Here is a 27,602-nt window from a genome sequence, read left to right as displayed (position 1 = left end):
ATGTGTGTGTAACTTTGTGGGCTAGGGTGGAGAAAGGAAAACATTTATCACAGGATTTGGATCAGAATATTATCTAAAACTTTGTGGAATTGCAGGGAAATTTCATTAACTTTTTAGTTGGTGGTTTTGATTGAATTGGATTCTTACTTATTTGCTAATTTGCTTACTACTGCTCTGAAGCAGCTTTGATTATGTTGAATGTGGTGAATTCTCTTTAGAACCTTGTTATCACAGAGCTGTAAAAGAAACTAAATATTTCTCCTAGTCTAAGCTGTTTCATCTTGTAGGGTCAAATTTTTCCTTTTCTAATTATTTTTCCAATACGCTATCCAGTGTAGGACCAGGTATTACATTTAGTTGTCATATCTCTTTAGTCTCCTTTAATCTGGGCACACTTCCCCAGCCTTTCTTTGTCTTTTATGTAATTTACATTTTTGAAGACTATAGTTCCCCTCTGCTCTTTTTTTTTTGTGTGTGTGAGGAAGACTGTTGCTGAGCTAACATCTGTGCCAGTGTTCCTCTGTTTTATGTGGGATGCTGCCACAGCGTGGCCTGATGAGTGGTGCTAGGTCCGCACCCGGCATCTGAACCTGCAAACCCCTGGCTGCTGAAGCAGAGTTAGTGCACTTAACCACTATGCCACCGGTCTGGCCCTGATCTTAATTTTTTATATAATGTTTCTTACTTGGGGTTTGATATTTGCTTGTGATTAGTTTCAGGTTATGTATTCTATAGGGTTCTGTACATCTAGAGGTACATGATGTCTTCTGCCCTTCATTGGTGATGTTAATTTTGATCACCCAATTACAGAATTGTCTGATTTCTCTACTCTATAGTTACTCTTTTTTTCTTAACCCTGTGTGGGGGAGACACTTTAACACTGTGCACATACTCTGCTCTTTAGCAGAGTTTCCACTTTGACTTAGCATCCATTGATGACACTTGCCTGACCCAGTTTCTACTATGTTGAAAATGGCAGTTTTGTAATAGTAGCACTCCTCTACATTTTCCACTTAACACCTGGCATCTTACACTAATCAAGAGCCCCCCTCCCCTATCTATCTATCATTTTTCTTTCAATAGTTGATAATTTATCATCATCCTTAATGATTTTGGTGCTTGGATTGTCTTAGGTTTATCTAGAGGGAACCCTCTCAAGCTTGCTCTTTTGTCCTTATGACATGCCCCCATCGTTTTTTATTTTTGGCGCTTTATTGCTTTTTGGCATAACAAGATGTTCCAGGTTCATCTTGTACATATCCGGCCCCAGCTTCCGAATCAGCCATTTTTCTAAGAAGTTCTGATTCGTTTTGATACACACCTTGTCTTAAGGAATGTGCATGTGAGTACCCTATGACTGTTAGTCAAATAGTATTTAAAGTGTTGAAATACTTTATTTTTGGACACTGGCCTGACATTTTTCCTGTTTCTAGTGTGTGAAACACAAATTGTAATACCTACTTTTAAATTTTGTATGATATTCTTTTCTCCTTGAGGGTCAAAATGTCTTTTTAAGTGTACATTGGTTTAGAAGGAAGCGGAGTATTTGTACTTGAGTAGATTTGGCTGTTGTATATTTTAGTTATAAAAATTTTGTACTTGCTTTGAGTCAGCTGATACAATTCTTTTTCCTTTGAAATGGCAGTGATATATTTCAGTGTTTTACAGCTTTCTAGTTACCTTCTCTAACTCTCCAAAATGGAATTTATTATAAAAAATAATACATGTTCCATGTAAAACATTTAAGATCAGATAAAGGTATTTTATATACAATATTATGAGCAAGAGAATTCTCACATCAAAGATAATCTCCTAATTCTTAAATGGGGTAAATATCCTTCTAGAATGTTATTCTTTGTGTTTCTCTATACACTTTGATTTTGCAAAACAAATTCCCCAGACAAGTAAAACACAGTAGAATTGTTTCCTGCAAGAGAGTTAATATTTAAAATCAGGGTGTAAGGTGAAAAATCACATCAGATTAAAATTATCCTTGAAAATCAAGAATTTAACACCGTCTCAACTAATGCAATTGTTTTTTCCTTTATGGAAAGAAATAATTTCTTCAGTTGAGTAACAGAATTAGCTGGCTTGTGTTTTAAGTGCCCTCTTATACTAAAAGCACATAGACTTACACTTGGCACGGTGAGCCATAGAGATGCTCACATTATGAGAGGGACCTGAAAACGGAGAGCACCTGAGGGAACAATCTTCTCCTTCCTCATTTTCATTTATGACATTCACTTGTTGGATGGACTAATAGGTAGGATTGCCCTTTTTTGGCAGAGGGAGGTGCTGTAGTTGAATTTGCTTAAGTGTATATTGTGTGACTTCTCTGTCCTATACATATTATTTTTATCCCACAAAATTTTTCATTGGATGTCTTTTCATATCAGTAGATTTGTACCATTTTAAATGACTATGTTGTATAGACTATTGTAGTTTTATTAGTGATTTCCTTGGAGCATTTAGGTATATAATTTTTCTGAATTATAAACAACGTTGCATTTGTGTGTGCCTCTTTGTTCTACATCCTTTATTATATCCTTTGGATAAATTCCTAGAAATGAACTGCTTCGTAAAAGGGGACATGCATTTTAAAAAGGCTTTTGATGTAATTTGTTAAATTACTCTCAGAAATGTTATATCAATTTAATTTTTTAGGCTGTATGTGGAAGAATGACTAATATACTATACCTTAAACAATGGAGAGTATTGTCCATCTTTTTAATATTTTCAACTCTGATATGTGGAATATACTTTTAGTCATTTTGATATTTTATTGTGTGTTTCTTTGATTAAAGCCATAACCAACAATGTAAGAATTTTCTTACGTAGTTGTTTAGTTTCTTTTGTGAATTATTTGTTCATGTCATTTGCCCCTCCCACCACATTTTTTTCCTTTTTTCTTAGAGGTATAAAATCTACATTAGGATATCAACTCTGTCTGGCATATAAGTTGGAAATAGCTTCCCTTGTTTGTCCTTTGTTTTTAAACTTTAATTTTTAAAGTAACACATATTTATATAAGGTTAGATTTATCAGTATTTTTTTGTACTTTCTGCCCTAAGCATGGTATCATGCTTAGAAAGGCTTTCCTGTCCCCAAGATTATAATAACATTTACCTATATTCAAATTCTTTCATGGGTTCTGTTTTTAACATTTAAATCTTTAATACATTTGTAAATTATTTTGAAATAAACTGAGATTGCTTGTTTGTTTAATATAATTTGTTATCCTCCTTTATACATTTAAAAGAATTATTACACTTTAATTTTTTTAGCAGTTTTAGATCTACAGGAAAATTGAGTGGAAAGTAGAGTTCCCATATCTTCACCGCCCCCCCATTTCCCCTGTTATTAACATCCTGCGTTAGTATGTTATATTTGTTACACTTCGTAAGCCAATATTAAGGTATTGTTATTAACTAAAGTCCATAGTTCACCTTAGGTTTCTCTCTTTGTGTTATACATTGATAAATGTGACATACACATTTGTTGCTTACACATTTGTTGCTTTGACATGTGTCCACCATTACAGTATCATACAGAATAGTTTCACTGCCCTAAAAATCTCCTGTACTCCGTCATGTTCATTCCTTTCTCACTCCGGAACCCCTGGCAATCACTGATCTTTTTACTGTCTCTAGTTTTGCCTTTTCTAAAATGTTCTATAATTGGAATCATAAGTATGTAACCTTTTCAGATTGGTTTCTTTCACTTAGCAATATGCATGTAAGGTATCTCCATGTACGTTCATGGCTTGATAGCTCATCTCTTTTTATTTATTTTTTAATTTTGTAAAGACTTTATTTTTTAGAGTAGCTTTTGATTCACAACAAAATTGAGAGGAAAGACAGAGTTCCCATATACCCCCATGCTCTCACACATACAAAGCGTCGCTCATTATCAACATCCCCTACCAGAATGTTACCTTTGTTATAATTGATGAAGCTACGTCATTATCACCCAAAGTCCATAGTTTACCTTAGTGTTCCCTCTTGGTGTTGCATGTTCTGTAGGTTTAGACAAATGTATAATGATGTGTATCCACCATTACAGTATCATACAGAGTAGTTCACTGCCCTAAAAATCTTCTGTACTCTGCCTCTTCATCCTTCTCCTGCCTCCAGCCCCTGGCAGTCACTGATCTTTTTACTGTCTCCGTAGTTCTGCCTTTTCCAGAATGTCATAGTTGGAATCATACAGCATATAGTCTTTTCAGATTGGCTTATATGCAGTTAAGGTTCCTGCATGTCTTTTTCTGTGTGTGTGAGAGGAAGATTCGCTCTGAGCTAACATCCATTGCCAGTCCTCCTCTTTTTTTTGCTTGAGAAAGATTAGCCCTGAGCTGACATCTGTGCCAGTCTTCCTCAACTTTGTGTGTGGGTTACCTCCACACCATGGCTGATGAGTGGAGTAGGTCCATGCCCAGGATCCAAACCTACAAACCTCAGGCTGCCAAAGCAGAGCGTGTGAAACTTTAACCACTCAGCCATGGGGTCAGCCCAACCTCCATATCTTTTTATGGCTTGAGAGCTCTTTTGTTAGAGCTGAATAACATTCCATTGTCTGGATGTACCACAGTTTGTTTATTTGTTCACCTATTGAAGGATATCTGGTTGCTTCAAAGTTTTGGCGATTATGAATAAAGCTGCTATAAATATCTATGTGCAGGTTTTTATGTGGACATAAGTTTTCAGCTCGTTTGGGTAAATACCAAGGAGCACGATTGCTGGATTGTATGGTAAGAATATGTTTGGTTTTATAAGAAACTGCCAAACTGTCTTCCAGAGTGGCTGTATCATTTTGCATGCATTCGTTGCAGTGACAAATGAGTGTTTCTGTTGCTCTGTATCCTTGCCAACATTTGGTGTTGTCAGTGTTCTGTATTTTGGTCTAATAGGTGTACACTGGTATCACGTCGTTTTAATTTCCCTGATGACACGAGGAGCATCTTTCATATGCTTGTTTTCCATCTGCATATCTTCTTTGCTGAGATGTCTGAGTCTTTTCTTAATATTTTTTCCATTAAAGAAAATATTATTTCCTCATAGAGATGTTGCCTATGTTATGTTAAATTATTACACATTCTTGAGTCTGTATTTAGACTTCCTACTCTGATCCTGACTTAGTACTGCCTTATTTCTTTAGTTTGAGAAATGTTTCATGGTTTGCTAGTTTCTCTGTTTAGAATGATATAAGTTGTCACTAAAAGCTGGAAAAGTTTCCTGAACCCCTTTTGAGGGTATTTCATGAATTCCGTACTTCCCTTACTGCCAGTGTCTGCAAACTTTGAATTCTAACAAGAAAATAACAAAAGTAAGTGAAAACTTTTTACTTAAAAGAAAATTTTACTTAGATTTCAGGACTTCTGAAATACGTGATCTTAGAGGTAGCCAAAAAAATTTTTTTTTGGTAGATAGAAATGATTCTCTATTCCATTGGACTAATTGCTTGTGTTCAAGTTTAATTTTTGAGAATTTTTCTATTGTGCATGTTGTAGCCTTATGATCCGGTAATATAGATCTTTGTTCAGGAACTGCATTTATGGGGGGACCCAATTTAGGCCCAAACAGAGAAAGCACTTGCAAGGCTATAAATGTAAAATGAGGAATAGATTGTGATAGAACTGGTCCAGGAGGCTCAACAAAATTAATGTTTTCAACTGAGTCAACTAAAGGGTAGTTTTTCTCTAACACGTTTTAGCATTCCTGCATTTTTCTATTTTCTTGCTTTAGTGCATCATTATTTTCAAAGGAAGTTTTTTTCAAGGTAGTAAATAAAAATGTAATCAGTTATTTTAATTGTATGTCTGGTATATATCTGGGTGAGATATCTGGATTTCAGATAAATATGGAATCACTCTTGTCTATTAAATGACAATCATTTCTACTCCTGTGTTCTTCCATTTTATTTACCTTTTCACAGTAAAAGTTTTAAGTTTAGAGTTGAACTCAAGTTAAATGTTTGCATTGGTTTGTTGAAGGACTCCATCATTTTACTCTGGATGGTAAATTTGCCAATTCCTGATAAAATAGTCTTGAGAGATGTGACTATTGAAGCATTATTTTGCTGTGGTTACATTTTTTTCATGGTATATATTTTGGTATAATTATGAGTAGCCCTTATTATTGAGATTGGATGTTGAAACGTATAAAATGACTTATATAAACCAGAACTGAGGAATTTTCATTGTCTGTCAAAGAAGTTAATTTTCAAATTTTTGAATACATGTTTCTTAATGGAAATTTAAAGTAAATGTATGCTTAAGGTTATATAGCACCTTAAAATACAGCCATCAAATTTTTATAAAAACCTGTCTTTAGGTGTTTTAAATTGAAAAGCTTTAGGTGTTATATAACGTCTTTTCCTCAATTTTTTTCCATCTCCCAAAGACATTATTGTATCATATCTCATCTTTTAAATCTTTTCTTCTTCTAAAACGTATTCACTCCATTAGTATTCATTGGTTGCATGTTTTAAATGTTAAGAATAAACTCATTAATTTCTCTATTTTCATGAAGTTTCATTAATTTAACTCTTTTTTAAACATTTTTATTGAGATTATGATAGTTTACAACCTCATGAAATTTCAGTTGTACATTATTGTTTGTCAGTCGTGTTGCAGGTGCACCACTTCACCCTTTGTGCCCATCCCTCCTTTCCCCTGGTAGCCACTAATCTTTTCTTTTTGTCTACATGTTTAACTTCCACATATGAGTGGAGTCATACAGAGATTGTATTTCTCCATCTGGCTTATTTCACTTAACATAATACCCTCAAGGTCCATCCATGTTGTTGTGAATGAGATGATTTTATCCTTTTTTATGGCTGAGTAGTATTCCATTGTATATATATACACCATATCTTCTTTATCCAGTCATCAGTTGGTGGACACTTAGATTGCTTCCACGTCTTGGCTATTGTAAATAATGCTGCAGTGAACATAGGGGTGCATGGGACTTTTTAAATTGCTGATTTCAAGTTCTTTGGATAGATACCAGTAATGGGATGGCTGGGTCATATGGTGTTTCTATTTTTAATTTTTTGAGAAATCTCCATACTGTTTTCCATAGTGGCTGCACCAGTTTGCATCCCTACCAGCAGTGTATGAGGGTTTCTTTTTCTCTACAACCTGTCCAACATTTGTTACTTTTTGTTTTGGTTATTTTTGCCATTCTAATGGCTGTAAGGTGATATCTTAGTATAGTTTTGATTTGCATTTCCCTGATAATCAGTAATGATGAGCATCTTTTATGTGCCTATTGGCTATCTGTCTATCTTCTTTGGAGGAATGTCTGTTCATGTCTCCTGCCCATTTTTTGATCGTGTTGTTTGAGTTTTTGTTGTTGAGTTGTGTGAGTTCTTTATATATTCTGGAGATTAACCGTTTGTTGGATATATGACTTGCAAATATTTTTTCCCAGTTAGTGGGTTGTGCTTTTGTTTCAATCTTGTTTTCCCTTGCCTTGAAGAAGCTCTTTAGTCTGATGATGTCCTGTTTGTTCTTTCTATTGTTTCCCTTCTCTGAGAAGACATGGTGTCTGAAAAGATCCTTTTAATATTGATGTCAAAGAGTGTACTGCCTATATTTTCTTCTAGAAGCCTTATGGTTTCAGGTCTCACCTTTAGGTCTTTGATCCATTTTGAGTTTATTTTGGTGAATGGTGAAAAAGAATGGTCAATTTTCATTCTTTTACTTGTGGCTTTCCAGTTTTCCCAGCACCATTTGGTGAAAAGACTTCTTTTCTCCATTGTATGCCCTCAGCTCCTTTGTCGAAGATTAGCTGCCCATAGATGTGTGGCTTTATTTCTGGGCTTTCAATTCTGTTCCATTGATCTGTGCACTTGTTTTTGTACCAGTACCGTGCTGTTTTGATTACTGTAGCTTTGTAGTATGTTTTGAAGTCAGGGATTGTGATGCCTCCCATTTTGTTCTTTTTTCTCAGGATTGCTTTAGCAATTCGGGGTCTTTTGTTGCCCCATATGAATTTTAGGATTCTTTGTTCTATTTCTGTTAAAGAATGTCATTGGGGGTCTGGCCCTGTGGCCGAGTGGTTAAGTTCGCGCGCTGCGCTGCAGGCAGTCCAGTGTTTCGTTGGTTCGAATCCTGGGCGCGGACATGGCACTGCTCATCAAACCACGCTGAGGCAGCGTCCCACATGCCACAACTAGAAGGACCCACGACGAAGAATATACAACCATGTACCGGGGGGGCTATGGGGAGAAAAAGGAAAAAAAATAAAATCTTAAAAAAAAAAAAAAATGTCATTGGGATTCTGATTGGGATAGCGTTCAGTCTGTAGATTGCTTTACGTAGTATGGACATTTTAACTCTGTTTATTCTTCCAATCCATGTACATGGAATGTCTTTCCATCTCTTTATGTCGTCATCAATTTCTTTCAGGAAAGTCTTGTAGTTTTCGTTGTACAGGTCTTTCACTTCCTTAGTTAAATTCACCCCAAGGTATTTTATTCTTTTTGTTGCCATTGTGAATAGTATTGTGTTCTTGAGTTCTTTTTCTGTTAGTTCATTATTAGAGTATAGAAATGCTACTGATTTATGTAAGTTGATTTTATACCCTGCAACTTTGCTGTAGTTGTTGATTATTTCTAATAGTTTTCCAGTGGATTCTTTGGGGTTTTCTTTATATAAGATCATGTCGTCCGCACACAGCGAGAGTTTCACTTCTTCACTGCCTATTTGGATTCCTTTTATTCCTTTCTCTTGCCTAATTGCTCTGGCCAAAACCTCCAGTACTATGTTGAATAAGTGGTGATAGAGGGCATCCTTGTCTCGTTCCTGTTTTCAGGGGGATGGCACTCAGTTTTTATGATGTTGACTGCGGGTTTGTCATATACGGCCTTTGTTATGTTAAGGTAATTTCCTTCTATCCCCATTTTGTTCAGAGTTTTTATCGTAAGTGGCTGTTGGATCTTGTCAAATGCTTTCTCTGCATCTCTTGAGATGATCACGTGGTTTTTATTCCTCAGTTTGTTGATGTGGTTTATCAAGTTGATTGAGTTGCGGATGTTGAACCATCCCTGTGGCCCTGGTATAAATCCCACTTGATCGTGATGTATGATCCTTTTGATGTATTGCTGAACTCGGGTTGCCAAAATTTTCTTAAGAATTTTTGCGTCTATGTTCATCAGCGATATTGGCCTGTAGTTCTCCTTTTTCTTGCTGTCCTTGTCAGGCTTTGGTATCAGAGTGATATTGGCCTTGTAGAATGTGTTAGGAAGTGTTCCATCCTTCATAATTTTTTGAAATAGCTTGAAAAGTATGGGTATTAAATCCTCTGTGAAAGTTTGGTAGAATTCCCCAGGAAAGCCATCTGATCCTGGGGTTTTATTCTTTGGGATGCTTTTGATTGCTGTTTCAATCTCTTTCCTTGTGGTAGACCTTGTGAAGCTTGTGAACCTTGTGGTCTGTTCAGATTGTCTGTTTCTTCTTAACTCAGCTTTGGGAGGTTTTAAGAGTCTTAAGAATTTATCCATTTCCTCTAGGTTATCCATATTGTTGGCATATAGTTTTTCGTAGTATTCTCTTATAATCCGTTGTATTTCTCTGGAGTCTGTTGTTATTTCTCCTCTTTCGTTTCTGATTTTGTTTATTTGAGTTTTCTTTCTTTTTTTCTTTGTAAGCCTGGCTAGGGGTTTTTCAATTTTATGGTCTCAAAGAACCAGCTCTGTTTCATTGATCTTTTCTACTGCCTTTTTTTGTTTCAATAGCATTTATTTCTGCTCTGATTTTTATTATTTCTCTCCTTCTGCTGACTTTGGGCTTTGTTCTTCTTTCTCTAATTCAGTTAGGTGTAATTTGAGATTGCTTATTTGGGATTTTTCTTGTTTGTTAAGGTGTGCCTGTATTGCGATAAATTTCCCTCTTAATGCAGCTTTTGCTGTATCCCATATGAGTTAGTATGGCATGTTAACTTTCTTTTAAGAATAACTTGGAGTTTCAGACTTTGGGCATGTTAAATAGATTTTTGGGAAAATAGGAGAGATTGAAATTATTCTAAGATTTACCATGTTTGTTTTTGTCTTCTATTTGACTTCTATTTGCATAGTAGCTTCTGTTTTACTTTACGTAGAAATCTTATGGAACTCAATGTTGTACTCCCCAGTTTAAACAAATCTAAAGAAAAAGTAGAAAGTAATATTTTGAATCCTAGAATGTTATTTTGTAGAAATACTTATCTTGTCACAATGATAATATAACCTTTTTTTTTTTTGCTAACTCATTATAGTTATCATCAGTGATATAATTCTCTTCTCACATATAATCTAGATTATAAAGAACAAGCACTGCTGATAGCATGGGGAATATAAAATGTAAGTACTTTGGACTCATAAGAAAAGCTCAATGTGTGTGTGCAATTTTTCCAGAGGGTTCCCTTTTTGATTAGGTGCATCTTTGAAAAATCTTTGCTGATAAACCTGAAGAAATTCTAATGAAGTAGTTTCTTTTTTTTTTTTTTTAAAGATTTTATTTTTTCCTTTTTCTCCCCAAAGCCCCCCGGTACATAGTTGTGTATTCTTCGTTGTGGGTTCCTCTAGTTGTGGCATGTGGGACGCTGCCTCAGCGTGGTCTGACGAGCAGTGCCATGTCCGCGCCCAGGATTCGAACCGACGAAACACTGGGCCGCCTGCAGCGGAGCGCGCGAACTTAACCACTCGGCCACGGGGCCAGCCCCCTAACGAAGTAGTTTCTAAAGAAGTGTTATTATATTGCTCATCTCTGTAGTCTTGGGACACCCTAAAGATGAAGAAATGTGGTGGACAAACGACATAAAATGTATAAACTATGCCAAGTTAGTCAAGATGGGATATGGGTCAAGAGTAAAGATGTCTGTGTGTGTATATTATATGTATATATATTTTTAAGGAAAGTGATGATAACTGACAAACTGTCATATGAAAAACATTACCACACTGTACATGTGTTAACAGAAATATGTCAGTACTTTTGCATAATGTTTTAGTTAACCAAGTATGGTAACTAAGATATTTTTTAGTTGGGTGTTACCTGGCAGTATTGGTTATCCTGAGCTCAGTAAGCAACAAAGATATCTAAATAGCTAAAATAAATATTATAAAACCCACATATTAAATTCCATGCACTTTACTCATTTAAGCTCTCCTAGACTCTGACTCAACTTGTTTTTTCATTGTGATAAAATATACATGACATAAAATAGACAGTTTTTAAGTGTACATTTTAGTGCTGGTCAGTACATTCACATTGTTGTGCAACCTGTCACCACTGTCCGTCTCCTGAACTTTGTCATGATCCCACACTGAAACTGTACCCATTAAACAGTGACTCCCAATTCCCTCCTTACTCCAGGCCCTGGGAGCAACTGTTCTTTCTGTCTGTATGAATTTGACTATTCTAGGTTCCTCATATAAGTGGAATCATGCAATATTTGTCTTTTTGTATTTGACTTATTTCGCTTAGCATAATGTCTTCAAGATTCATCCGTCCATATTGTACAGTGATCAGAATTTCATTCCTTTCAAAGGCTGAATAATATTACACTGTATATATCACATTTTGCTTATTAACCATTTTTCTATTAATGAACATGTGGGGGGTTTTCACCTTTTGGATGTTGTGAATAGTGCTGCTATAAACATTGATATATGAATATCTGTTTGAGTCCCTGCGTTCAGTTCTTTTGGGTATATACCCAGAAGTGGAATTGCTAGATCAAATAGTGATTCTGTGTTTTAATATTTTGAGGAACCACCATACTGTTTTCCACAGCAACTGCATCATTTTATATTTCAACCAGCAAAGCACAAGGTTTAATTACTCCACATCCTCAGCAACACTTGTTATTTTCTGGTTTGTTGATAATAACCATCCTAATGGGTGTTTACTCAGCTTATTTTGTTTTAAGCCTAATATAGTTAGAATAATATGGATATTTGGTTCTCTAGTGCATAGGAGCTCAGGTACAGCAGATTAGAAAGGACTGTTTGATAGATGAATATGAGACCTACTTGAGGCATTTCAATTGACAAGCAGGGTACAGCTTTTGAAGAACTCATGTAGGGATCACTTTACTCTTTGACTTTACTACATGAAATGAGTTAAATGATAAAATGTTACTCTGTTTGAATTATATTAGTCTATATATCTCTTGTCCTGTACAGTAACTACTAGCCATATGCAGCTGTTTAAATTAATTAAACCTAAATAAAATTATAAATTCAATTCCTCCGACACACTAATCACATTTTAAGTGCTCAATAGCCGTATGCATCTAGTGGCGATCATACTGGACAGTGCAGCTATGGAACATTCTTATCATTGCTGAAAGTTCTTTTGGACAGCACTGGTCTAGATTTTTGTTAGAGATGTTATTGAAGGGTAATATAGCAGTGTTTCTATTACTTAATTATAGAATAAAAGATCACATTGAAATTTAAGATTTGCAACTTGACTTACAGTAATGGAAAATATAATAAAAATTTTATGTAATGATGTGGTCAACTTATCGTAACCAATTAATCAGTACTCATTTAGTGCTCTTGGGAGCATAGTACTATACTGGGAGCTGTGGTATTTTTTGTTGTTGTAGGAGATTCTCTCTCTATATAGATCTATAAATTTGTGTCTCCTACATATATATCTCTCTTAGATATATAGAAATATATGTCCTACCATATAAGTGTACATATATATGCTCACACACCTGTGTATCTTCTACCAAAAAAGTTCCCTAATATTTTCTAGAGAATCGTCCGTATTTAAATTTCCCTGATTGTTGTCACAGTGTGTTTTGTAGCTCATCCCCTCCCCGCCACACACACACCAGTCAAGGCCCAGACACTGCAGTTGCTCGCTATGTCTTTTTTGTTTCCTTTATACAGAAAAATCCTTACTTTCAAACAGTTTCTTTTCCCTTTCAGGATGTTGACTTTCCAAAGAAACTGGGCCGGTGGTCTTGTAGGATGTCCTCTTTTGGATCGGTTTCATTGTTTGCTTTTCTGGTATCATTTAACTTGTTCCTCTATCCCCTGTATTTCCTGTGAGGTAGAAGTTGATTCTAAATACTTGATTTAGATTCAGGTTAAACAGTTTTTGGTAAGAACACTTTGTAGCTGATGCTCTGAATTTGAGTTTTTGATATTTTTCTTGATGGTTATGTGAATAGTTTTATATAGTGATTCATGGTTTATAAAATGCACATATAATTTTCTCTAGTAATATTCTTAACGCCCTGTGAAGTAGGTTAATATTATCCTCACTGTGCAGACCTTAGTTTTTATTAGCTCTTTACTTAGAAGGTTCTACAGTTTACCAGTTACTAATACTGAAAAGGAAGTTTCTTGTCTACTGGTTTAGTACATTGTTTTTTAAAGGAGATACTAATCTTTTCATCATAGTGAGAAACAAGAAGTAAAATTTATTCTGTTAATGTTATTTACAGTTATTGTGTATGATTCTATACAAGATAGTGCTTACCATTGGTGTTAAATAATGATTTCCCCCTTTAAATACCAACTCAAAATTATATCAGTAGGTGAATAAAGAACTAACAGTGGTGAACTTAAACCTTATATAACTCCCACTCAGAGCTTCTGAGCAGCATGAATAACCAATGTTAATATATTAAGTTCATGTAACTCCAGCTGACAGCAAAGTAACTTGGTTTTCTAAAGTATCCTGTGTTTCTATAGGTGAGTTTATGGTTTGTTTGAGAGTTTTGTCATACCTTTAACTAATTATTTCTAAAATAATATAAAATTCTTAATTTACTGTTTCCAAATATTTGAACTAGAGGATATCTAAAAATACTTCTAATTTGGTTTTATTTTAACTTAGTTTTTTGTTTTATTTTGGTTGGAAGGGCAGTTAAAACCACTTGGGTTTACATTCCCAGCCTGGATATTGGTGGTACAAAGATATAAAATATCAGTAATGACTCGTGTCTGCAGAATTCATGATAATGATATTAGCTACTGTCTGTTATGAGCCTATTATGTGCCATTGTGCACTTTGTATGTATTACAGTCAATCCTTGTAACAATTCACAAAGATAAAAGGCGAGTTGTTAGAGGTTGAACGTGCCTAAACGTGTAGCTAATTGGTGATGAGGAGGGATTTGAATTCGGCGCTTAGAAGGGTAAAACTCTTAGGACTTTTATGCTGTGCCCTGCAAGTTCTGATGTGACTGTGACACAATAAAATAAGCAAATATTCACTGTTTAAGTACATTATAAGATTGGACTTATTTTACTGATCTAGAGTAAAAATTTTGCTTTTGAGTTATGTTGTTTTATCAATGCACAGTTTAGTTAGACAATATAAATACTTTTCAATTTTTCTTTTCTTTTCATCACCTCTAGATATTCAAGAATTCTATGAAGTGACCTTACTGGATAATCCAAAATGTATAGATCGTTCAAAGCAGTCTGAACCAATACAGCCTGTGAATACTTGGGAGATCTGCAGCCTTCCAAGCACTACTGTGACTTCAGAAACACTGCCAAGCAGCCTTAGCCCTAGTGTAGAGGTAAGATAAAATTCTTCCTTGAGCTGGTTTTCGGTGATCAGTTTAGTGGGGCTACTAAGTTTTTTCATTTTGTTAAAATGGATATTTCGTGAAAATATCATTTATAATGGAATACAGAAGATGAAATTAAAAATATTTTTGAAAAGATAAGCTCAGAATCTCTGATGCCCCTGTCTTAACATATCGTGAATGGCTTGAAGTCTGAAATACTTGCTTTAGACTGTTAAAAAATACTTTGCGTGATAGACCTCAGTGAGGCTCCCTCTGTGTGATAATTAGATGGAAACTGTACTTTGTAGAGATGGTTTTACTCTGGTATTTTTTTCTAAGATATAGAATATAGTTTTGTGGTTTGGGGCAGTTTAGTTGATACATTTATCCCAAGGATTCTCTGTTTATTGTCTTCAAGGATTGTATTATTAAAACTCACTAGAGACTGACTAATAAATTTTAAGATCAGCATTGGTTTCTGTGTAGTTAAGTTTGTCTATTTCTTTGAGTTTTCATAACTATTTTTTAGTAGTGTTCTTTTTTTTGTTGTGATGTACTGTTTCTGGAGGAGTTAGAGATGATGTAACAGAGGTATGAAGCATTTTGTAATGAGGATTCTCTCTGAGAAACATTAGTCATTTGAAGGTGGTTGTCTGACTAAACTTGATTCTGGTCCCTTCCAGTTAGTACTAGAAAAGTGCCTAGAAAATTGCATCAGTGAAAAGTAGTGGTGGGCAGCAGTCACACAGCCCTTTGATAATAAAGTAGACAGTTTCTCAGTTGTCTTTTTTAAATGAAGTAACTTAGAATTATAGAACTTTAGAGCAGGAAGAATCAGAGAACATCGAATCCCTTTCCTTCATAAAGATGAGGAAACTGAGATCCAAAAGAAAATGAACGATTTGACCCAGTTTATTCAGCTAGTTTGGCAAGTCTGCCTTTGCATTTCAGACCTTTTAATACCCAGTTCACAGTGCTGATGGCTAATCCTGGTATGTAGTTACATGTTTCTCTCTGGTTAGAGAGTCTAGCGTTGTATTGTCTCTGTGTCCTTATTTCCTCTTTTATTTTTTTTCATCACTTCCTCTTGGATAGTTTCAATTTTCATTCCTTTTAGCTGACATTTGCATTTATGATAGTCCATTTCAAATATATTTTTAAGATATTAATCAATAATACAGTTTCTATTTCACGCTTATTGTGGTCCTAGGTTAAAAATTTTACTTATGTAAGAAACATGCTAAATTTTAAGAGAATTAACTTGTTAATTACTAATTTTTTTCTATTTTCTGATTTATGGTTCTCAACTATCATTATAAAGCATGGAGTTATTATAGTCAATTTGCTTGTTTTTATAGGAGATTGTTTAGATCATGGCTGGCTCAGTGTAACCAGTAAAAGTAAACGTTTATTAAGGTTAAATAAGTGGACAGTTCTGCAAGCTGAAAGTTAATTTCCATGTATATTTCAGTCAGAAAGATCAACAGTGCATTGACTTCCATCAAGAATGGTATAGGAAACATGTCAATGTTTATAAAATTATGAGGTACTGTTACCTAGAATGCTGTGAGCAGTGCTGATTTCTGCATCTCCTAAAAGGTAGTCTTACGGACTTGATAAAGTTACCTAAAATGAATAGGAGAATAAGAACTTTTAGACTGTAAATGTCAGATCTTATTAGTTAGGGAAATGGATGAGAAGAGAATATGATTGCAAAATGTTGCGTAAGGCCTGGCACGTGGAAAATACTCTAGTAATGTTTAAATCTGTACCCATTCGTGAATGGACTTAGTAAGGGGGAACATAGGGATGTGTCCATCAAGTCCTAGATCTTTAAAAAGAGGGAAAAATATGTGTGTCAACTTGAGTGAGCTAAGGTCAGTTAAAGGGGAGTACCATTTTACAGAGAGGACAGAATACCTTGACAAATGTTGTCTGAAAATGTAAATACTGTTGGAACACATTGATGGATGATAATGACTTTTAAAAGAAGAAAGCCTGGAATATTTGGAGGTTTAATTTCTATTTTCTTGAAGTGCAGTAAGAGAAGGAACGTATATTACCCTATTACCCATTGATTTATGTTCCTTTGGACAGAAAGCTTGGCTAAATGGCCTTTGACTTGATCTCGTTTCTTCCTCCTTAAGACTCTTAGGGGCATAATCCTTAGGACTGAAAAGAGACTTAAATCATTTAATTCACCTTGTTTTATAGTTAAAGAGAATCCACTGACCCAAATTAAAACAAAAGCACAAAGTTTTTATTGGACTATAAATTGAAAAAATCTGAAAATCATGAAAATATTTTGTACAAAATGTATGTTATTATTACTCTTGTGCACTAATTCTTGGGTAAAAGAGTAAGATAGTCTTTTTCTGACAAAATTGTATACAACATGATCTTTCACTTCACGTTCACTCTTGCAGGGCTATCATAAAGAGGGTTAATTTTTCAAAAAGTATTTGAGATTAATTTCTGCCAGGGCTTGCCTCTCTTATTTTCTTAAAGTGAAAGTCTTTGTCTTGTGACGCATCCATCCACTTTTCTTTGTTGTCCGTTTTTTTTACGTTTGGTAGCTGGTCTAACTCTTGCCAGATCCTCACTTGTCAATTAATTTGTAGCCTTGTAACTTTGTTTCTTCTGTTTCTTCTGATGTAGTAAAATAAAAATCAATACCATTTATTTTTTAAGTGGCATGATTAGTATCCCATTTTCTAATGACTTTTTTTGGTTTTGGTATGTTTGTCGTTTACTTTGAACATATGCCTAGTGAGATGTTTGGAGTAATTTTTGCTTAATATTAATGATTGCTTCTGGGTGATGGGAATTTTTTTACTACCTTTTTCTATTACATTTTAAAAATAATGAGCATATGTTATTTTTGTAAAAACAAATCTATTCTAAAATGAGTGAATTACTTTTAGAGGTGGTAAGGAAGAGTATTTGAAAGGAAGCAAGATGCAAGAGTAGGAGGACTTGCCTGATTTAATGAGTAATTCCAACAGAAAAGGATGCACTATCTTGTCTTAGTCCTTTCGGGTTGCTGTGATGGAATACCATAGACTGGGTGACTTATAAACAACAGAAATTTATTTCTCACAGTTCTAGAGGCAGGGTAGTCCAAGACTAGGTCACTGGTAGATTCAGTGTCTAGTGAGAGCCCACTTCCGGGTTCATAGGTGGTCATCTTCATGCTGTGTCCTCACATTGAGAAGGGGTGAGGGAGCTCTCTGGGAACTCTTTTATAAGGGCACTGATCCAATTCATGAGGCTCCACCCTCATGACCTAATAGCCTCCGAAAGGCCCCACCTCCTGCTACCATCACATTGGGGGTTGGAATTTCGACATAGGAAGTTTGGGGGGATACAAACATTCAGTCTATCGCAGTCCTATTCCTGACAATACAATATATTTTGAGTGGATCAAAGATTCAAAGATTAAAAAAAACAAAACCTTAAAAATAAACTTTTTAATGATTTTTGGATAGGGAAAGCTTTTCTAAGTATGACAACAAACAAAACCCAGAAAAATCAAAAGGAAAGGTTAAGAATGCTGACTTTGTAGAATTTCTTTGTGGGCTTTGCAAATTTTGGTTTTCTGAACTTTGATTATAGAACTTCTGTATCTTGAAAGGTACCATAAACAAATGAGAAATGATACACTGGGAAAAAAATTTGTCACATGAAAAAGGACTAATTTCCAACCCTCTCAACTCAAGAAACCTCTTATAGATTGGTAAGAAAAAAAGCCAACATACAGTAGGAAAGTGACCAAAGGATGCAAATGGGCAGTTCAGAGAAAAAGAAATACAAATGAACCAATAAACCTATGAAGAGTCACTTGACCTCAAATTAAGTTAACAGAAAATTTTGAACTAATTTGATTGTCAAAGATTAATTAAATGTAAGGAAACAGAAACTCATACTGTTGGTAGGAGAGTATAGTGATGCAACCTTTTTTTTTTTTTAATGAGTTCATAATAGTTTACATTGATGTGAGATTTCAGTTGTATGTTATTTCTTGTCTGTCGCCACATAAGTGCTCCCTTTCACCCCCTGTGCCCACTCCCCCACTCCCCTTCCCCTGGTAACCACTGAACTGTTTTCTTTGTCCGTGTGTTTGTTCATATTCCATGCATGAGTGAAATCATCTGGTGTTTGTCTTTCTCGGTCTGGCTTATTTCGCTTAGCATAATTCCCTCCAGGTCCTTCCATGTTACTGCAAATGGGATGAATTTGTCTTTTTTTCTGGCTGAGTAGTGTTCCATTGTATATATATATACACCACATTTTCTTTATCCAGTCATCAGCCGAAGGGCACCTGAGCCAACATCTGTTGCCAATCTTCTTTTTCTTTTTTTTCTTCTTCTCCTCAAAGCCAGTGCATAGTTGTATATTTTAGTTGTAGGTCCCTCTGATTGTGCTGTCTGGGATGCCACTTCAGCATGGCCTGATGAGCGGTGCCATGTTCGCACCCAGGATCCGAACTGACGAAATCCTGAGCCACCAAAATGGAGTGCACAAACTAAACCACTTAGCCGCAGGGCCTGCCCTCCATTGTATCTTAATTAAAAAACTTATGCCAGTACCCATTGTACCTTTCCTATTTACTACCTGCTCCCTCTTCTTCAAAGAACCATCCTGATTTCTAACACCATAGATTAATAATAGATTCATATAGTTTGTACTCTCTTATGTCTAGATTCTTTTTTCTTATGTTTGTGAATTTCATCCATGAATTGAAGCTTTTTCATTCTTATTCCTGTAGAATATTCGATTATGTGATACACCACAGTGTATTCGTCCCTTCTGTTGATGGGCATTTGACTTGTTTCCAGTTTTGGGTTAGCGCTGCTTTGAACAGAACAACTGCTTTTACAGTTGTTTCTGCCATAGCACAACATACACATTCTTTTTAACCCCTCCTTTTTGGGAAGGGGGGAGGAGTGAGGAAGGTTGGCCCTGAGCTAACATCTGTTGCCAATCTTCCTCTTTTATTTATTTTTTTCTCCCCAAAGTCCCAGTGTGTAGTTGTGTATCCTAGTTGTAAGTCATTCTAATTCTTCTATGTGGGATGCTGCCACAGCATGGCTTGATGGGCGGTGCATAGGTCCACACCCAGGATCCAAACCAGTGAAACCCTGGGCCCCCAAAGTGGAGTGTGTGAAGTTAACCACTGCATCACTGGGCTGTCCCCAACATGTATGTTCTTAAGAATCACCATGCTGTGCAAAGTTGTGCAATAAAAACCACAGGGCTTAAGAAGAAAATGGAGTTAGTGACTCAAAACTTAGTTAGTGACATATATTTAAAAAAGGATAAGAGGGCCAGCCCAGTTGTGCAGCAGTTAGGTGGACACATTCCGCTTTGGTGGCCCAGAGTTCACCGGTTCAGATCCTGGGTGCGCACATGGCACCGCTTGGCAAGTCATGCTGTGGTTGGCATCCCACATATAAAGTAGAGGAAGATGGGCATGGATGTCAGCTCAGGGCCAGTCTTTCTCAGCAAAAAGAGGAGGATTGGCAGCAGTTAGCTCAGGGCTAATCTTCCTCAAAAAAAAAAAAAGATAAGAGCTTAATAAAAATGGCACAGTTTCACACGTTAAATGGTGAAGAAATACATAAATACTACAATAAATATGACATTTTACCTTGAAAAATATCTTGTTTGCTTTGGGAATGTGTGTCTGGGTTGTAGCTTGTGCGTTATTGTTAAGTGCTGGCGGGGGGAGTTAATCTGAAATTGGATGGAAAGTTGTAGCACCAGATGTGAATGAGTGTGCTTTATAACACTCAATGAACTGAAGTCTGAAATGTGTACATTTTCTGTATTCCTATGTAGCTCATTTCATCTGGGTGCAATTTTCTGCCCTTACCTAGTGTTTCTCATGGAGAGGATCAAGCATAAGCAAACATGAAATTTGCATTATGTTCTGATCATTCCCTAAAATATTAATTATGTTGACACAAATTTGCATTTTCAAAATGATGTTATGGCAGCACTGAGTGTGTGTGTTTTCTCACGCATTTGTGTGTGCATTTCTGTTCTCTATATACCCAGTCGTGAAAATGATAATGATCTGTGCATGTGTTTAATTGTAGAACATAATGACAATAGTTTTGCAAAGCGATTATGCCTGTTTTATAATTACCACCAGTATGTGCAAGTTTCACTTGCTTCACATATTTGCCAATGCTTATTATTGTCAGTCATTAATAATTTTAACCATTCCAGTAGGTGTTCAGTGGTACTTCATATTGTTCTATTTGCATTTTCTCTATCATTAACAAGATTAACAATTAACAAGTACCTTTTCATATGTTTATTGTTCATTTTGTTATCTTTTCTGAAGTGTCTATTTTTTTATCTTTTGTCTTACTGATTTGTAGGAGGTCTCTATCTGGATATGATTTCTTTGTCAGATGTGTGTGTAATAAGTATTTTCTCTCTCTGAGGCATGCTTTTCCTAATTATATCTTTTACTGATCAAGATTTCTTAAATTTAATATAGTCCAATTTCTCGTTAATGCTCTTTGTGCCTACTGAAGTATTTTCCAACCCCAAGCTCATAAAGATATTCTACTATATTATTTGTCAGAAACTTTTATTTTGCTTTTCACATTTACGTCTATAATCCATACTGCAATTTGCAAAATTTCACATGAATCAGCATTTCAGTCTGTCTCTTTTCTTTTTTTCTTTTTTTAAAGATTTTATTTTTTTCCTTTTTCTCCCCAAAGCCCCCCGGTACATAGTTGTATATTCTCCATTATGGGTCCTTCTAGTTGTGGCATGTGGGACGCTGCCTCAGCGTGGTTTGATGAGCAGTGCCATGTCCGCGCCCAGGATTCGAACCAACGAAACACTGGGCCGCCTGCAGCGGAGTGCGCGAACTTAACCACTTGGCCACGGGGCCAGCCCCTGTTTGTCTCTTTTCTTGCCACTGTAGTCTAAACCACCCTTACTTTTTGTCTAGATTATTGTAGTAGTCCCTTGAATTGGCCTGTCAGCATTCAGACTTGCCCCTCTTGAATTTGTGACTGCTTTGCTCAAAGATTACCTTTTAAAACTGCACATCATGTCATTACCCTTCACTGGCTTTTGATTCCTCTCAGAGTGAAGTGGGAAATCCCTAATAAGACTCAGAAATCCTAAGTTACTTCACCACTGCCTGTTTGTTCATTCATTCTTTAGAACTCTTTTCTCCTTTGGCCACTGGTTCCTCTTAGCTCAGAGTCCTCTGCATAGAAGGTTCTCCCTTCTTTTGCCAACTGCTTCTCATTTTTAGCTTTTCATTTTATTTTATTTTTTTGTTGAGGAAGATTCACCCTGAACAAACATCTGTGACCATCTTCCTCTATTTTTTGGTACCTGGGCTGCCAGCACAGCATGGCCGCCAACAGAGTGGTATAGGTCTGCGCCTGAGAACTGAACCTGGGCCGCCAAAGCAGAGTACACTGAACTTAGCCACTCGACTACCAGGGCTGGCCCTAGCTTTTCATTTTAGATGTCAGTTCAACCATTCACTCATTTATTCAGCAAATATTGAACACCGTTATGTATCATGCATTGAACAAGTGCATTAACAAAACAAAGATCCCTGTTCTCATGGAGCTTACATTCTAGTGGGAAAGCAGGTAATAAACACTAATTTAATAAATTATCTAGTATGTTAGAAGGTTATAAGTGATATGGGAGGAAAAAAGAGCAGATTAAAGGAGTTAGAAATACCAGATTGGGGAGGTACTTGACAATTTTAAATAGGGTGTTCGCTATAGGCCTCATTGAGAAAGTGTTATTTGTACACAGAGTTGGAAGGTGATACAGCTATTTGGAGGAGTGACCAGTGCAAAGACTCTAAGACTCTATGTGAGAAATAGCAAGACGGCTGGTATGGCTAGAACAGTTGAGTAAGGGAGAGAGTAGTGGGAGATGAGATCAGAGGGTAAGGCAGGTGCAGATCATGTGAAGCTTTTGCAGGGTTTTGGAGCAGGAGTGACATTATTTAACCTAAACTTTAAAGGAATCAGTCAGGCTGTTTTGTTGAAAATATGCTGTAGTAAGAGTGGAAGCAGGACACCTGTTAGGAGTCTGTTTCAGTGATCCAGTTAAGGATGGATGTGGGCTTGAACCAAAGTGGTGATAACAGAGGTGCTAAGTGGCTGGATTATGGATATTTTGACTGTAGAGCGCAAGGGTATGAGGGCGGTTTGGAAAGGGGTTCGTGAGAGTAAGACAGACAGAAATCACTGAGAGAGTCAAGGGTCATTACAGGATCACTTCCTGATAGAAGCCTTCCTTTACCGCTCAGATTGTTGGAGCCTCTATTATAGCACTTTCTGCCTCTTCTTGATAATATTCATCACTGTTGTTAATTAAATGCTCAAAGGTACATTGTTTTGTGTGCATTTTTGTCACTTTTTAGACTGTAAGTCCCTGAGGTTAGGGACTGTCTTATTTACTGAAATAGGTGTGGTCTTTGCACATAGCGGTTGTTTAGTAAATTTTTTTTGAATGAAGTGAGAACTGTGCTTCTTTCCATATTGTAATTAAGTAATAGGCTAAGGGTGATTATATTTTTTTCTAACTTTTTGTCATAAAAAATTTCCAAGTACAGTAAAATTGAAAAAATAATACAACAAACATCCAGACAGAGTCAACAGTTACTAACATTTTGTCATATTTGGTTTTTTTGTTTATGTTTTTTTGGAAAACTGCTTGAAAATCAGTTGCAGACATCATGCACTTAAACTATAAAAACTTCAGCACACATCTTCTGTGAGTAAGAATAGTCATTCTCCTGTATAACCTTAGTACTATTATCACACCTGAGAAAGTTAACAGTAATTAATTTTCTCTTCAATCCATATTTATAACTGTCCCCAATCTATCTTTTAAGACTTTTTGTTTTTTTTTTAAAAAATCAGAATCCTGATAAGGTTCGTGTATTGTGTTAGATTATTAGTCTCTGTTTTTATCTGAGTTTCCCTGATAGCAGAATGTGAGGCAGAGGGCTTTCATGCTATTACTTTATTTAGGGAATTCAACCTAGAGAGCACAAGTGAGGGAAAAGGTAAATACGCTGAGAAAAAGGAAAAATTAATACAAGGATGCTTCCTGCCACTAAGTGTGACTGATTGCTGGATCCTAGGCATTGCATCCCTGAGAAGCCATATAAACTGCATCCAAGGAAAGAAAGGGAAAGAATTTATCTACTGGCTTCTAGTGGGCAACACTTCCCCTGCACTTTAGGGTTGTAAGTTTTGGGGCACAAGGGATATGGTGTCTGGTTTTGTGGTTAACAGCAAAGCCCCAAGTGAGGAGGTAAGAGGATGAGAAGTGGACAGGAGGCCAAAGGCACAAGGTGTTGCTAGGCTGCTCAGGGTGAAAGGCAGATGTGAAGATGTGGGGGTGAACATTGTAATGAGTCAGGAGGGCCCTCAAGTCTGATAATGTCTTTACTCTTTTATAATCTAGTGGAATAGCCCTCCCCATCCTTTTTTTTTTCCTTTAAATGGCACTAACTTTTTGAAGAGACCATGCTGGTTGTCTTGTAGAATACCACACATTGTGTGTTTGTTTAGTTTGTTTCCTCATGTTGTTTAAGTCATTCCACTCAGTCCTCTATTTCTGGCAACAGGAAGTTAGGTGTAAACATTGATCAGACTTAGCAGACTCCACAGTGATAGACTGCTTCATAGTGCATCACATCAGAAAACATACGGTGTCAGGTTGTTGCACTTGTGATGGCACGTTCGACTACTTAAAGGTGCTGACCTCTAGATCCTTCATTGTATGGATAGGCTTTTCTCTTTGTACTTATTAAGTATCTATGGGGTAGTACTTTAGCACCTTGTATTGAGTGAATTTGTACCTGATTCACCCACTAATAATTCTTGCCTGAATCACTTATTTCTTTAGAGGTTTCAAAATGTTGATTTCCCCCCTTAATTTTATCATTCCATTTGTATTAGCTGGTATTCTTCTGTAGAAAGTGTTTTTCCCCATCAACTAGGAATGAGCTTTTGTTCCTCCTGAAAAAACAGGGCAAAGCTTATATTTTCTTTTAATGACTAGTTTTTAGAGTTTATACAATAATCCCCTTTAAAGGTGGCTAATAAGTTTTCCCCCTTTTTCTTGCTCTTTCTTTTTAAAAAACTATCACTGTGGACTGAAAGGTTTTTATTTATTCAGTGTTTATAATCCATTTGAGTTATTCTTTGGATGCTCAGATTACTCCAAATTTGGGGGCTCCCTAGAAGGGATCCCTTTGTGTCCTTTTGACATGCCCCCGTTAGCCTTTGAGCGCATCTTTGCTTTCTGGCCCAATTTTCCCAAGTTCATTTTGAACTTTCACTGCCCCAGAACTAGAATCATCCAGGAACGATGGTTTCTGTTTCTTTGTTCCACATGATTGCCTTTTCTTTGAGGTGTTATCTTTGAGAAGTAAGAGTGTAGAGGCGGGTGACACAGTCTTCCAGCTTTAGCCTTTGCCCCAGAACTGGTAAAATAAAATTTGAGAAACACTGCTGGTTTAACATATTGCGTTATTGCTGTTTTGAAAACCAACACAATATATTCTTTCTTCCTTTCTTGAAAAGCACTAATGTGTTGTATAGGAATGGATTATAATAATAACCTTATTATTTTCAAATTGCATAGTTTAAAGGGCATATTTCCATATATGATAATATTTTTAGATGTCACAGGAGCATGGATTCTTGCTGTAATCTCCTAACATATATGAGGTTTAGCCAGATTTTGGTCCTCAGTACTTGGAGTTGATAATCACTTTAGAATTCAGCAAGCTGTAGTTGAGGGATGTTGTGACTGCCCAAACTTATGTTATTACCATGTAGGAAAACTGATATTAGAACTCAGAACTTCAGGCTTCAAGGCAGATGTTTCTATCTTACTTTATTTAATGACTGTTTCGGTAATTGGACTTGTTACCTAGACAAATGAAAATATCACAATAAAGTTAATAAAATAAGGAGAGAAAGAACTAGTTTTAATAGAGAAACATAACAGGCAAGTTGGTAAAAAAAAAAAAAATTTTGCAGAAATAATGAATGTAAGAAAATGAAATCCCTCCCTGCAGCCATGCCTGCTGAAAATAGTTTGGGATCATACATTCTGCCACGTTTTTCTATGCGTATATCTAGTATTAATTTAAACAACTCCACAAATAATCACATTGTACTAGCATACTCTTAGCTTGTGTTTTTGTAGTGTTGTGTTTCAGCATATCTGAATTATGCTTTGGCTTTCTTTCCCTATCTGTATATATGGATATACCACATTCTTATTAATTGCTACCTGGTATTCCTTTATGGATATTTGTCTTTTTTGATAGGCATTTGGCCCCTTTCTAATTTTTGTAATTACAGACTGCTGCAGTGAACCAGAGTGCCAATTATTTAACTGGATTTGAGCCTCTAAGAAAACTTGGGCATTTTGTTCTAAGATCTTCTTTTTCTAATGATAGACATTAGACTGATTTAAAATATGATTCCTTTTAATCTCTTCTCTGAAATAGGGTGTTTTTTAATTTAGTTTTTAAAACTTGAACTAAAAAGAACCAGAAAATAAGAACTATTTTATTTTTAATCCTTTAACATTCTTCCATTTTCTTAAAGAAAACCACTTCACTGTTGAGAGCCATTTAGTTTATAGTAACATTCCTAAAACTCGCTAAGTTTTGAGGATGGATAGATAAGTTCCATTTAAGGTTTCCATCAATTTTTAAGGTTTTTAGTTGTCAGTTTATATCATGAATTGAGAATACATCTTATTTTTCTCTGCCTTATTTTTTCCTGAAAGGTAGAATTCAATAGTGTTCAGATAGACTGATAATTTCTCTGTTAGAGTAGACTACTGCTTTGGTTTGCTTTCAGGAAGAAAGCAAAGGAAAATTTTAAAATAGTAATTTCATTTGTTTTATTCCTTTTTAAAAAAATACTTGCTTAACTCCTGTTTCTTTGATAAGAACATTTAAAGTTATGTGAATGTTACCAACAACTACCTTTTACAAATTCTACTTTGAGTTGAAGTAGAATATTTGTTATCCCTGAAATTCTTTGCTCCAGTGTCTTTATTTGTGCCACTCCTTCCAACTGGAAAGTCTGTACCGTACCTCATCTTGCATGGCCTAGCTCAGAAACCTTCCACGTGAGGTCTTCACCCATCTTTTAGCTGAAACTAATTTCAACTGAATGTCTGTGTACCTTTGGGATTTTTCTTATGGGACTTATATTTTACTGTTATTTAGGCCCCTTTTCAGTCTCTCTTTTTAAAAAATTTATTATTTTGAAAAAAAATTTACATTTACAGAAAAATTACAAGAATAGTAAAATAAACTGCCATTTTGTCACATTTTCTTGCTCTCTGTATACTCACACATATATATAAACTTTTATTTTATTTTTGCTGACCCATTGGGGAACAAATTACAGACATCATGGTCTTTTACCCTCAAATACTTCAGCATGTATATCCGCTAAAGTAGGATATTTTCGTCAAAAAATTTTTTTTTAGTTTTATATGAACATTTCTAAAAACGTCTAGTATACAATTATCAGACTGAGGAAATTTAAAATTGATACAATGCTATTATCTATACAGTGCTGCTGTCAGTCCATATTCAAATTCAGCACCCTTCTTACCTTTGGTACCATCTGTCCTGTGATTCTGTACCCCTGAAACAGCCCTCTAGCTCAATTCTTACTGTGGACTTTGGAAGAGAGCTGACAGACCTTTAAAGCACAACTTCGTGAATTGTCACAGTTTTGAATTCCTGCCTTCAAAACAATTGACAGTCCTACATATTGGTGGTTGGCTCTGTTTCCTGTTTCCTTTATCAGTGTCCTCAAGATTCTTATCCCTCTTCCTGATGCTTTGTTTCTATAACAGAATGTCTCTGACTTTCAGAGACAATACATCACAGAGACACTAGTGTGAACTCTCTCTTCCCATCACCAGATTTGCAGTGTTGTCTCTTTTAATTCCAGTTTTTAAGTGGTGTGTTATTAAAAAAACAAAATGTACAAAATTTGAAATAATGTACCACCCCTATGG

The 27,602-nt window shown here is 35.8% G+C and overlaps 1 protein-coding gene across 14 annotated transcripts in view; it reads left to right on the top strand.

Moving 5' to 3' along the window:
• The window catches only part of DLG1 (discs large MAGUK scaffold protein 1), a 256,957-nt gene that overhangs the window by 8,265 nt on the left and 221,090 nt on the right, over positions 1-27,602 (top strand). For all 14 annotated transcript variants that reach the window (XM_070509126.1, XM_070509131.1, XM_014868119.3 and 11 more), the window contains exon 4: positions 14,368-14,534. In XM_070509126.1, coding sequence (XP_070365227.1) covers positions 14,368-14,534 — 167 coding nt within the window. The remainder of the gene's footprint in view (positions 1-14,367; positions 14,535-27,602) is intronic.

The sequence above is a fragment of the Equus asinus genome, chromosome 5 (genome assembly GCF_041296235.1).
Source record: "Equus asinus isolate D_3611 breed Donkey chromosome 5, EquAss-T2T_v2, whole genome shotgun sequence".
Taxonomy (NCBI): domain Eukaryota; kingdom Metazoa; phylum Chordata; class Mammalia; order Perissodactyla; family Equidae; genus Equus; species Equus asinus.
Note: the sequence above shows the minus strand (reverse complement) of the source record. Positions and strands in the feature narration are given on the sequence as shown.